General features: G+C 48.7%; 1 protein-coding gene across 1 annotated transcript in view; it reads left to right on the forward strand.

The window, feature by feature from the left end:
* Nucleotides 1-985: 985 nt before the first annotated feature.
* Nucleotides 986-13362, forward strand: part of CPSF1 (cleavage and polyadenylation specific factor 1) — a 39715-nt gene continuing 27338 nt past the window's right edge. The window contains exons 1-9 of the mRNA XM_081873987.1: nucleotides 986-1081; nucleotides 4242-4398; nucleotides 6178-6205; nucleotides 7802-7935; nucleotides 8725-8805; nucleotides 10122-10273; nucleotides 10938-11084; nucleotides 11676-11815; nucleotides 12636-12746. Of these exons, the coding sequence (XP_081730113.1) occupies nucleotides 4255-4398; nucleotides 6178-6205; nucleotides 7802-7935; nucleotides 8725-8805; nucleotides 10122-10273; nucleotides 10938-11084; nucleotides 11676-11815; nucleotides 12636-12746 (937 nt within the window). The 5' untranslated portion in view covers nucleotides 986-1081; nucleotides 4242-4254. The remainder of the gene's footprint in view (nucleotides 1082-4241; nucleotides 4399-6177; nucleotides 6206-7801; nucleotides 7936-8724; nucleotides 8806-10121; nucleotides 10274-10937; nucleotides 11085-11675; nucleotides 11816-12635; nucleotides 12747-13362) is intronic.

Genomic DNA, 13362 nt, shown 5'->3' on the forward strand with positions numbered 1-13362 from the left:
ATTCCATTCCTTTGAGATGGTGATTTCCCAATTCCTGAGTCAATGGGAAGGTTCCCTCACCCCCTCCCTCCTTGCAGAGAAAACATTTGGTCAGTTTGGGAGTCAAAATGGTTTCAGGATGGTGTTCCTGTGCTGCTCCAGACATGTGGTTTATATACTGTATTTTTTGCTCTATAAGACGCACCAGACCACAAGACGCACCTAGTTTTTGGAGGAGGAAAACAAGAAGAAGAAAAATTCTGAATCTCAGAAGCCAGAACAGCAAGAGGGATCGCTGCGCAGCGAAAGCAGCAATCTCTCTTGCTGTTCTGGCGTCTGGTACAGCTGCGCAGCCTGCATTCGCTCCATAAGATGCACACACATTTCCCCTTTTTAGGAGGGAAAAAGTGAGTCTTATACAGCAAAAAATACAGTATTTATGTATGTGTTCGCTTGGTACATTTATGAACATTTATTATATATATGAGACCTTAAATTTCTTATAATAATAATAATGTTATAATAATAATAATGTTGTAATAATAAAAATAATGTTGTAATAATAATAATGTTATAATAATAATAATAATAATGTTGTAATAGTAATAATAGTAATAATAATAATAATAATGTTGTAACAACAACAACAACAACAACAACAATACTAATAATGTTATAATAATCTTCATAATCCCCCTTTATGTATTGACCCCCTTTCTTCTCTGCTTCTGCACTCTCTCTTCTCCCTCTCTCCATTCCCCCCCTTCCTTCTTTCTTTCCCATTTTCCCCTCCTCTTTCCCCACATCCCTCCCAGGACAAGACTTCTTCCTTTTGCCCCCCCAAACCCCTCTGCCTGCCTCACAAGTTCAACCCCGAGCGGCAACTCTACACTTTCCCAGGTCTATCGTTACGTCCCGCTCGATGAGGCCCTTTTGCCATTGGACCTCCGGCTTGCCGCTCCTTCCCCTCCCGGCCAATCAGGAGCCCAGTTCCACCCTCCGGCCTCGCGGCTGCGCCGAAGGTTCCGGCGGGAGCGGTTTCCTCCCGGACCGGTTATGCCCGCGCACCCCGCCGGCTGAGGGGGACTTGAGGGCGGGGGAGGTAAGGCCGGGGCCCCGGGGGGGGCGCGGGGGAGAAGCTGAGGGGCGAGGCCGCCCGGGGAGGGGGCCGGAAAGGGGAAGGGGAGCCGGACCGGCCCGGGAAACCGGCCCTCCGAGGAGCCCCGGGGAGGGTGGCCCGTGAGGGCGGCCTTGGGCCCCTGCGGGAGCGGCTCCAGGGAACGGGGCCCCTCGCCCGACCCCCGCCAGAGCAAGGCCGCCTCCTCAGGGCTCTGCCCTCCCTCCCCCCTCAATACATCTCATATACTGTGTCTGTCAAATATATGCCATATATATATATATATGACCTCTTTCTCTCTCTCTCTCTATATATATACATATATATATATATATATATACACACACACACACACACACACATATATATATATATATATATATATATATATATATAGTGGGACCTCGGGTTACAGACGCTTCAGGTTACAGACTCCGCTAACCCAGAAATAGTACCTCGGGTTAAGAACTTTGCTTCAGGATGAGAACAGAAATCGCGCTGTGGTAGCGGAAGGCCCCATTAGCTAAAGTGGTGCTTCGGGTTAAGAACAATTTCAGGTTAAGAACGGACCTCCGGAACGAATTAAGTACTTAACCCGATGTACCACTGTCTATCAAATATATGTCATATATATATATATATATATATATATATACACACACCCACACACCCATATACAGTATCTATCTGGTATATCATATATATATGATTTTAAAAAATATTTTATTAAATATATATCACATGTTACTGTTGTTGTTTAGTCGTGTCCGCCTCTTCGTGACCCCCTGGACCAGAGCACGCCAGGCACTCCTGTCTTCCACTGCCTCCCGCAGTTTGGTCAAACTCATGCTGGTCGCTTCGAGAACACTGTCCCAGCATCTCGTCCTCTGTCGTCCCCTTCTCCTTGGGCCCTCCATCTTTCCCAACATCAGGGTCTTTTCCAGGGAGTCTTCTCTTCTCATGAGGAGGCCAAAGTCTTGGAGCCTCAGTTTCAGTCTCTGTCCTTCCAGGGAGCACTCAGGGCTGATTTCCTTCAGAATGGAGAGGTTGGATCTTCTTGCAGTCCATGGGACTCTCAGGAGTCTCCTCCAGCACCAGAATTCAAAAGCATCCATTCTTTGGCGATCAGCCTTTTTTATGGTCCAGCTCTTGCTTCCATACATCACTGTCTATCTATCTATCTATCTATATATGGTATATATATGATTTTAAAAAATATCTTATTAAATATCTATTACATATATATATATATATATATATATATATATATATCTCAGAAATATAGTGGAAGACAGGAGTGGCTGGCATGCTCTTGTCCATGGGGTCACGAAGAGTCAGACACGACTAAACAAACATATCAAATATATGTCATATATTTCATACACATATCTCTATCGTATATGATTTTTAAAAAACATTTTATTAAATATGTATCATATATATCAAATATATATATATATATATATATACATACACACACACACACACACACGTGTCATACCTCGGGTAGAAGTAGCTTCAGGTTGTGCATTTTCGAGTTGCGCTTCGCAGCGACCCGGAAGTAACGGAGCGTGTTACTTCCGGGTTTCACCGCATGCGCAGAGGCTCAAAATGACGTCACACGCATGCACGGAACTGGCGAATTGTGACCCACAGACGTAGGTTGTGTTCACTTCAGGATGCAAACAGGGCTCTGGAACGGATCCCATTCGCATCCAGAGGTACCACTGTATATGATTTTTACAAAATATTTTATTAAACAACCATTACAACAAAAAACAAACTAATCTTATGTTAGATATTTCTAGACTTAAGATCATTATTACAGTATACATAAATCAAATTGTCAAGAAATCTAGAATAGATGTATATTATATAAAGGAAATAAGAAGAGAGGGGGGGAAAGGAAAATGCACAACGATAAAACTGAAAAATTAACATAACTAAAACTAACTGTCAAACAAAAAGTGTAATTTGATTAATTCAAACCGGTACCAGGGAGAAATCTTGGGTGGATCAAAGATCAGAGTTGCCTGTGTTACCCAAAAATGCTCCCCCCCCCATATTCCATCCTGGTCTCTTCAGAGGATTGGTGGTCTCTCAGGTGTTGTTGGACCCCAGCGCTCATCAGCCCCAGCTATCAGGGACAATGGTCTGGGGTGATGGAAGTTGCAGTCCAACATTTGGAGTGCCACAGGTTTCCCATCCCTGCAGTACAGTGCTGGGCCATGTCTGTGAGGGATTAGTTGTGCTAGCCATATTGCTTTAAGCTTATCTGTCAGTTCAGATAAATACAGTATAGCGCTACCCCAAAGACAGCTGTCAATCAGGCCCAATGTGTGGATATCAGGGTGAGGGAAGTGTCTCCTGGGAGTAGCTCATGTGACCCCCTCCAGATGTTACTGTACTACAACTCCCACCATCCCTGACCTTTTGCCATGTTGGCTGGGGCTGATGGGAGTTGGAGTCCAGCGGTATCTGGAGAGCACCACATTGGCCATCTTTGGCATCCAGTTGAGGTCCAGGACTCTGGGTGCCTTGAAGGACCTTCATCTCCCACCTTCATTTTATTTCATAAAATCTGTACACTGCCTGTGGTTTTGTTTTTTTTAAATAATCCTCAAAGTGGTTTGCTAAGAGAAAAAAAGAAAATGACCTTTAAAAACAACTGTTTGAAACATTCAGAAGGTAAAATCAGCAATAAACTAAAAACAGATTAAAACACACATGTTCTTCTACATGTCTGTGAGTAGGCTTGTCTGAATTAAAATGTTTTTAGCAAGCACTTTAAAGATTACATGGAAGGCAAATGCCTGGTGTCAATTGGCCAGGAGTTCCAAAGTCTATGTGCTACCGCCCTAAAAGATCGGTTTCTTGCAAATGTGGAAGGAGTATTATGTGGCAGCTGTAATAGTGCCAGTTGCTCAGGTTGAAGTAGTTGATTGGGCCCATATGGGGTAAGGTGATCTTGTAGGCAAACTGATCCCAAGTTGTGATCTATTGCAGGTAATGTAGCAGCAGAGTCCCCTCTATGGCCACAGCTAGTTGGTAGATAGGCTGACACCTCTCAGGGTCAGATCCTGCTGTGGGCTTGTGTCCTTGACTGCTGGCCGCTTTCCCCACACTGAGCTGTGCCTTTCTGCAGGGAGCCTGCGGAGATGTATGCCGTGTACAAGCAGGCGCACCCTCCCACTGGGCTGGAGTTTTCCATGTACTGTAACTTCTTCTCCAACGCCGAGCGCAACTTGGTGGTGGCAGGGACCTCTCAGCTGTATGTGTACAGGCTCAACCATGACTCTGAGGTATGGTGGACCGCCTGCTTGGGGGTGATGTATGTTGGAGGGATCAAGGGAACCATGGGCCTTTCACTTTTGTGGTGGGTGTGCATCTCCTGAAAACAACAGGCCGTGGGTTGGGCAACAACAAAAGAGTTCTTTCCCACAATGTAAAATTGTGGAGCACCTGAAACTGAGTACAGTGGTGCCCCGCAAGACGAATGCCTCGCAAGACGAAAAACTCGCTAGACGAAAGAGTTTTCCGTTTTTCGAGGTGCTTCGCAAGACGAATTTCCCTGTGGGCTTGCTTCGCAAGACGAAAACGTCTTGCGAGTTTGCTTCCTTTTTCATAAAACCGTTAATACCCGGGGAATCCGCGCTCCGCAATACGAAAAAATCACAAGACGAAGCAACTCGCGGAACGAATTATTTTCGTCTTGCGAGGCACCACTGTATATAACCCTGCCTCAGACGTGTGGTCTTGACAAATGGGGAGAGGCCTGGCCCAGCAGTGTTGGAGAGCCAGGCTTGAGCAGGATGCAGCCCCATGAGGGTTTCTTCACCCCCACCCCCGCCCAGGGACATTAGCTGATTGTCAGGTAGGCATGGTTAGGAGGAAATGGCATTGGAACCCCCCCAACAGGCCAAGATTGGCCTGTGGGCCAGAGGTTTCGCACCCCTTGGTTCGGGGCTGAGTTTTACCTCCAGCTTCCCAAGGGCATATGACCCGCAGAATTTCTCCTGTTCAGTGCTGAACTTGGGTGAGGCAACTTCCCCTTACTGGCATCCCTGAAAACTGATTTCCACCCCCACCCAACCCAAGCACAGATGTGGCCTTGCAGCCTCGCTGAACTGCATTAGGATGGAAAGTGCCTGTAAGGACTGGAACTGGCCGTCCCTCCCTCCCTCCCCGCTTCCAATCTCTCTCGCGACCACAGCCTTGTCGTTAAGCACCCACCTCATCACCTAAAGCAACCAGAAACTGCATGCAGGAGAATTGATAGACTTGTGTGTTGGCTGGCAGATGTGCGGAGCGTTCAAACCGTCCTCTGCACCAAGTGTAGAAATGCAGCGGAGACTGCAGGGTGAGCCATGGAGCTCCCCCTCCCCGCCTTTTTTTGCAGGCTATTAACTTTTGTGGGCCAATTTACAAAGCTGCACAAACCTCGCATCCTGCCCCTCTGCTTTTCCCGTGCCAGATGGTGGTCCTGGCATGGTTGCCTTTTGTGTAATTGCTTCCAGTGCTCAAGTAGATTCTCGGGAGCTCTTGGTTTTTTTGAGCCGGCCTGGAATTAACGTTCCTTTTGCAGGGAAAGAGTGATTTTGGCCCAGCGGGGCGAATTTGCTGACCTGCTCTTTTTTAGAAGATAGAAGGAACTGACTGTGGCACCTTTGCAGCAGGGAGGCCTGGAAAAGCCTAGGATGGGTGTTTCATCCAGAGCCAAAGAGGCCCAAAAGACAGCTGAAATGTTAGAAATGGGTAGTGTCAACGGAGGAATTGGGTTGGAGAGACCTGACACAGCCTGAGAGCCAGGGAATGATTTGGGTTGGTGCAGTTATGGGGTGCATTATGGTTCTGGGCTGCATCCTAGGGGTGTGCAGTTCTGGGGGTGGAAGGGAAAGCAATGCACAGATTTGCCATTCTTTGCTTTGTCTCTGGAGCATTAATGCAGCTTTGAGGAATGCTTTGGCACGCTGCCCCCGAGAGAAGGGAGGTGCTGGCCTCCTCAGCCAGACTGTGCAGCTGGTGCAGTGTGCCTGCATTGATGCTGCAGGACTGACGGTGTTCCTTTGCTTCTCTTCTAGACCTCGACCAAAAATGACAGGATCTCCGGTGAGTGGGGTGTGGGGAGCTGGGGCTGCAGTGTGCAGGCATTGGGGGCGGGGGGGGGGGGAGTCTGGGCAAAGGAGCTGTGAAACCAGAAAGCCTGTATTAAGAGGTTTCCTTGGAAGAAGACTGCTTGAAGGAAGAATTCTATGATTCTATGAAAGAAGCTGCTTCTGCAGCCCCCATGGGTAGCTCAGCTGGGAGAGCAGCACATTGAGGGTCCAGGGCTCAAATCACTGGGCAGGCATGATTTTATTCCCGTTTCTGGAAAGGAGAGGAGAGCGATCTTGTGCTTGAATCTTGCTTGTGGGTTTCCCATAAGGGCATCTTGTTGGCCATTGTGAGAACAGGTTGCTGCGCTAGATGGACCACTGGCCTGAGCCAGCAGGTTGTTATTATATTCTTATAGTGGGCTCTGATTTTCTTGCCCGGCAGGCTCTCCCAGGTGCTATCTTGGGGCCGTAAGTGCTTGGTTGCTTCTAGTGCCAATTCTCTGGGCCCCACAAGAACGGTCTCTGCTGAAACAAGGAGCTACTTCTAGGCAGCCCTCCAAGCAGCCATTGATCCTGGACCTGCACACACCTTAGCAAACACCTACCCAGCTCATGGGCCCTAGTTCTTAAGGGTGGAGCACACGCACGTGTCAATATGGTTTTGGTGCAGCAGGTTTGGGAAAGATCTCTCCACCTGAGGCCTTGCAAAGAAGCTGCTTCTCAGAGTATGCCAGCCTTACCCAACCTGGTGCCCTCCAGATGTTTTGGAACACAACACCCATCAACCCTGACCAAGCTGACTGGGGCTGATTGGAGCTGTAATCCAAAACATCTGCACAGTGCCAGGTTCAGGAAGTCTGGAGTAATTGCTGAGTAAATAGGTAAAGGTAAAGGGACCCCTGACCGTTAGGTCCATTCGTGGCTGACTGGGGTTGCGGTGCTCATCTCGCTTTACTGGCCGAGGGAGCCGGCGTACAGCTTCCGGGTCATGTGGCCAGCATGACTAAGCCGCTTCTGGCAAACCAGAGCAGCGCACGGAAACGCCGTTTACCTTCCCACCTATTGATCTACTTGCACTTTGACCTGCTTTCGAACTGCTAGGTTGGCAGGAGCAGGGACCGAGTAACGGGAGCACACCCCATCACAGGGATTCAAACCGCTGACCTTCTGATCGGCAAGTCCTAGGCTCTGTGGTTTAACCCACAGCGCCACCCACGTCGACAGATGTCTAATTATTGTTTTTCATACGTTTGCTGTTTTTCCTGCAGTCAGGGACTGAAGAGAAACAGCACGGCCACCTGGCCACCAGCGTTGAAACACACTGAGGTTGGCTTTCCATGCTAAGCCCATCTTCTGTGCTTATGTAGGCAGGCCTAATGTAAAGACTTGCTAGGAACAGGCCCTCTCCCCTTCACCTAAAGCGGAACATATAAGTGGTCCTTTCACTGGTCTCGGTAACGTCCATGGGCTGAGTTCACCTGGAGGCAGGATACAGGCTGAAAGGTTTGGGAGGCTTCTTTCAAGCACAGAAAAACAGGTTGTGGGAAGGGGCTGTGTATGCAGCAAGGGCATCAGAGCCTAATGCACCTCTGCTTGCTGTCTTGTGCAGAAGGCAAAGGTCACAAGGAGAAACTCGAGCTGGTGGCTGCCTTCTCCTTCTTTGGTAATGTCATGTCCATGGCCAGCGTGCAGCTCGCGGGAGCCAAGCGAGATGCCCTCCTGCTCAGCTTCAAGGATGCCAAGGTAAGGGGTCAGCTTGGGTGGGGGGGCCGTGAGATGCAGAGGGCGCAGGAGCCTCAAGGCACCCTGCTTGGGGAGCTGCACATCTTGGAGGTGGTGGAGGGTTTCGATAGGTAGTGGGGTATTGTTATAAGTTAGTGTCCCTTGGAGCCTTTCCTAAGGGCCCCTGGCCCCTCGACTTGCAGTTGACAGTTTATTGCACACCTCCTGCATGGCAATTTTGTCTGGCATGAGGCTAAACAAAATAGCCCTGGAGTTCTTAGGCTGAATGGAAGCCAAGTCCCTTTCCAGACAACTTTCCAGACCCTCGTGGGGAGAAAATGCCTCTGAATACCAGTTGCTGGAAGCCACAAGGAGGAGGTTTCTTGGGCTCAAATCCAGCCTGCTGGTTTCCCACTACGGCTCCCATAATCCCCAGCCAGCACCAGTTTAGGGAAGTCTGCCTTGATGCACTGTGTGTCTTGCAGCAGTTAAATGAGTTTGTGTTTTGTGAAACAGGAAGAACTGAAGAGCAACCATGCAAATTGAGGAGTGAGTTGCCTTAAAGATCTTTGATTACACGGGGTTCTCCTTTAGGCTGGAAAAATGGGCTTGCAGCAGGCAGATTAGAAGTAAATAGGCACATGAGAAAATGTAGCAAGCTTTATTAGGGGAGGGAGGTAATTAGTTAGATTTATAGCCTGGCCCTCCCAAGGGTTCACTGTCGGTCAGGTTGATTAATACAATTTTCCGCTGAAGAAAAAAATGAAACTCTAGCAGATTGCCTCTAATTTCCTTTTTCCTGCCTCCTAGCTCTCCGTGGTGGAATATGATCCTGGCACCCACGACCTGAAAACACTCTCCCTCCATTACTTTGAGGAGCCAGAGCTGAGGGTAGGTATCCTAAGGCTTGCGAAACAAAATATTTTTTTTTTCTAGTAGCACCTTAGAGACCAACTAAGTTTGCTATTGGTAGGAGCTTTTCTGTGCATGCACACTTCTTAAGATAGCACACTTCTTCTGAGGAAGTGTGCATACATATGAAAGCTCATGCCAATAACAAACGTAGTTGGTCTCTAAGGTGCTACTGGAAGAATTTTTTTTATTTTGTTTCAACTATGGCAGACCAACATGGCTACCTACCTGTAACTAGAACTAAGGCTTGAGGTTTAAGTTTTGAAAGCTGTTGTCGGAAGAGCTGCCACCTGTTCTCTTCCATAGCCAAAGGACATTGTCAAATCTCTTGCAACCCCTGAGACTCTTAATGATGGTGGTGGTGATGGTGGTGATGGTAATAATAATAATAATAATAATAATAATAATAATAATAATTTATTTATACCCGCCTGTCTGGCTGGGTTTCCCTTGTCACTCTGGGCAGCTTACAACAAAAGATGAAAAATACATTAAAACATCAGACATTAAAAACTTCCCTAAACAGGGCTGCCTTCAGATGCCTTCTGAATGTCAGATAGTTGTTTATTTCCCTGACATCTGGTGGGAGGGTGTTCCACAGGGCTGGTGCTACTACCGAGAAGGCTCTCTGCCTGGTTCCCTGTAACTTGGCTTCTCGCAGTGAGGGAACTGCCAGAAGGCCTTTGGCGCTGGACCTCAGTGTCCTGGCAGAACGATGGGGGTGGAGACGCTCCTTCAGGCATACAGAACCGAGGCCGTTTAGGGCTTTAAAGGTTAGCATCAACACTTGTGCTCGGAAACATACTGGGAGCAAGTGCAGGTCTTTCAAGACTGGTGTTATGTGGTCTCGGTGGCCGCCCCTAGTCACCAGTCCAGCTGCCGCATTCTGGATTAGTTGTAGTTTCCGGGTCACCTTCAAAGGTAGCCCCACGTAGAGCGGCAGCAGCTATTGGGAAGGTGAGGAAGTGCCTGATATAGAGAGGCATTTTGACCTGTTTGCTTTTTCAGTTAGGAGTGGGCAGCCTTTTGCAGCTGTCCTCCCTTGCAGCGAGCCCCTCACTTTGAATGACAGCTCTCCATTTGTCAGGGAACACAACCAAGACTTCTCCCTTCCTGAATCCCTTGCAACTCTGTTCTAATGCCAGACTCCCTTGTTGCATTTGGGTAAGCTCTGTGGATTGAGAGGCACCATGTATTCCAGACCCAAAGGAGCACGGCAGAATAAAAGTAAGGGTCTCCTGCTCCCTCTGTGTCGCCCTGCCCGGTACTCATGGCCTGCTCTGTCTCTCCCCCAGGATGGCTTTGTGCAGAACGTCCACATCCCCAAAGTGCGGGTGGACCCTGATGGGCGCTGTGCGGTGATGCTCATCTATGGCACAAGGCTGGTGGTGCTGCCATTCCGCCGAGAGACCCTGACGGATGAGCACGAAGGCGTCATGGGAGAAGGGTAAGGGCTGCCTTGGCTCTGCACTGGCCAGAACAACCGATACTCGACTGAGGTAGCATTTAAAATAATCAGGGTCTCAGAATGGGTATGTTCCATTGAGAGTCCTTCAAGGCTGCGAACAGCGGGACTGTTGTGGCGTCCAGTCTGCTTCCACCTTGCCAACCTGCTTCTCCTGTCTACAGCAGAGTATCTTGTGCAGTGGTGTGCCTGTGCAGAAGGAATCTCAGCCAGGCAGTAAAACTCTCATACAACAGCTTCTATTCTACGAAGCTTTATCGTACAGCAGCAAACAAACAGTTCAGCCAGGAGAGAGCGAAGACATGATGCTTCTCCTGTCGCAGCCATAACAGAAAGTAAAAACGTTCACATAACAAAGATGCGAACACACCCGCAGTCGTCATTTCCCCTTGAGCTGTTAACCTTGAAAGCTCTGGGTATCCTCACAAGGTGGCATTTAGAGGAGAAAGGGGCTGCAGTGCAGGGCGGGACGGTCAGAAAACTGCAAATAAGGGCTCAAAGCAAGAGTAATTCATGCCGCATTGCCAGTTTTTCATCTGTGAAATGGGTACCTTGTGGAGCTCGTGACAGTTTCTCAAGCGTGCCCCTTGGGAACCCTGGGATGTATTTGGCCCCTGTGAACTCTTGGTGATATCTCTTGTTGCAGCCAGAAGTCAAGTTTTCTGCCCAGCTACATCATTGACGTGCGGGAGCTAGACGAGAAGCTGCTCAACATCATCGACATGCAGTTCCTGTATGGCTACTATGAGCCCACCCTACTCATCCTCTTTGAGCCCAACCAGACCTGGCCTGGGTATGTCTTGCCTTCCTCCTCCCTCTCTGTTGTTAGCTTTGGCCCAGAACAAGTGCTGGCCAGCTAGCCCCCCGTCACAAGAAAACGGAACTGGCACTGCAGCTCAGTGGTGGAGCACCTGGGGCTTTTGCTTCTACTTCTGTCCCCTTCAACGTTGTTCCCTCCCAAGCACCATCTGACGCTTCATTCTCTTTTTTTATATATACATTTTTATTGGTTTTTTTAACATATCATTTCCAACAATCATATAACATAACTTCTTATCTTATACAATGTTTTAGACTTCCATCAACACCTCTGATGATTTTTCGTTCTTTATCACTTATTCTGCATTTCTTAATTTCTCTATTACTCTTAATTATCACTAACTAATAATTCTCCTCATAGTCTTTCTTGCAATATTTCAAATAGTCCTCCTTACAAAACTTCTTGCTGATGCTTCATTCTCTTGGAACCTGATGCTGCCAATGCCCGTTCCTCTCCCCGTACCGCCGTCCCCAGTTTAGCCTCACCTTGACTGCACTTGCCCCACTTGCCTAGGCTGTGGACAGCGATGTCAAGTAACGGAGCTCTTTCCTTGTCCCTCTTCAGGCGGGTGGCTGTGCGCCAGGACACCTGCAGCATTGTGGCCATCTCCTTGAACATCATGCAGAAGGTCCACCCCGTCATCTGGTCTCTCAGCAACCTGCCCTTTGACTGCACCCAGGCCCTGGCGGTACCCAAACCCATTGGTGAGAGGAACGGTTTCTTCCCGCTTGTTGTGTGGAGAGGGAGAGGTGGCGCAGGCGCTTGTGCGTGGGGAGAACAAGGCGGCTAGAAGCTGTGAAGATCTTGGGGGAGGGATTTCCATTTTGAGTGGAAATCCCAAATTGTGGCAAAGGTGGTTGGACAGTGCGGGGAGGCCCATAACACATGTAAGCTCCCAAGTTAAGTTGCCAGTAAAAGGTAAAGGGACCCCTGACCATTAGGTCCAGTCGTGGCCGACTCTGGGGTTGTGGCACTCATCTCGCTTTATTGGCCGAGGGAGCCGGCGTACAGCTTCCGGGTCATGTGGCCAGCATGATTACGCCGCTTCTGGCGAACCAGAACAGCGCACGGAAACGCCGTTTGCCTTCCCGCTGGAGCGGTACCTATTTATCTACTTGCACTTTGATGTGCTTTCGAACTTCTAGGTTGGCAGGAGCAGGGACCGAGCAACGGGAGCTCACCCCGTTGTGGGGATTCGAACCGCCGACCTTCTGATCGGCAAACCCTAAGCTCTGTGGTTTAACCTACAGCGCCACCTGCGTCCCAGTATCTCCCCTTAAAAAGAAATCTTTGGAAAAGGCATGCACCTGAGACCCTTGAACAGCCTCTGCCAGTCAGAGTAGGTGATAATGCGCTAGATGGGTCTAGCATATATTTCAGATAGGGGAGGTGTTCTGGGCAGCAGCCTCCCTTACTCAGAGGACAATGTAGACAAGCTCACCTTCCACCAGCTTGAACCTTGCGGCTCAAGAATGACAACTCCGTCTTGGCCTAACTCTCCTCTCTCCTTCTTTCCTCCTCTAGGCGGAGTTGTGATCTTTGCGGTGAACTCATTGCTGTACCTGAACCAGAGTGTGCCGCCTTACGGCGTGTCCCTCAACAGCCTCACCAACGGCACCACCGTCTTCCCGCTAAGTAGGCCTCTCTGCTTTCCTTCCCTTCTATCAAAAAGAATGTCTAAAGCACTTCATATTTTAAAGATCCCTCAACAGTGCACAATATGAAAACAACACACCTTAAAACAAAAATGCAACCTAAAATCAACAAAACAACACAAAAGCGTATAAACAAATACAAAAACAAGTACAGCAGAGATGCATGAAATTCATAGGCATAAATCAGGGTCAGAGAAAGTCTGTGCAAAAAGATTTGCCTTTATAAGACATCTAAAGCAACTGATGGCTTCTCTGCATATGGCAAAGGGAGGGGATTTTCAGTGTCGGGCAAGAGCAGAAAAGGCCTGTTTTGGGGTCCCTGCCCTACAATATTCTGCAGGGTTGTGTGCTGCAAGTAGAATCTCCCCCAGATGATCTTGCTGATCTTTACAGGTCTGTGCAGGAGCAGGTGATCTTTCACAGAGGTCATCCGGTCCCAAGTTGTTCAGGGATTTATATGTTAACAGCAAGACCTTCAACTTGGCCTGGGAGCTGATCAGCAGCCAGTGCACTCCCTCAACACAGGTGTAAATATGTGTGCCTCCACCTGCCCCACTCTGCAGCCTGGCCACCCCACCCCCCTTTTTGAAATATGG

This window comes from Podarcis erhardii (assembly GCF_964252035.2).
Source record: "Podarcis erhardii genome assembly, chromosome: 8".
Lineage (NCBI taxonomy): Eukaryota > Metazoa > Chordata > Lepidosauria > Squamata > Lacertidae > Podarcis > Podarcis erhardii.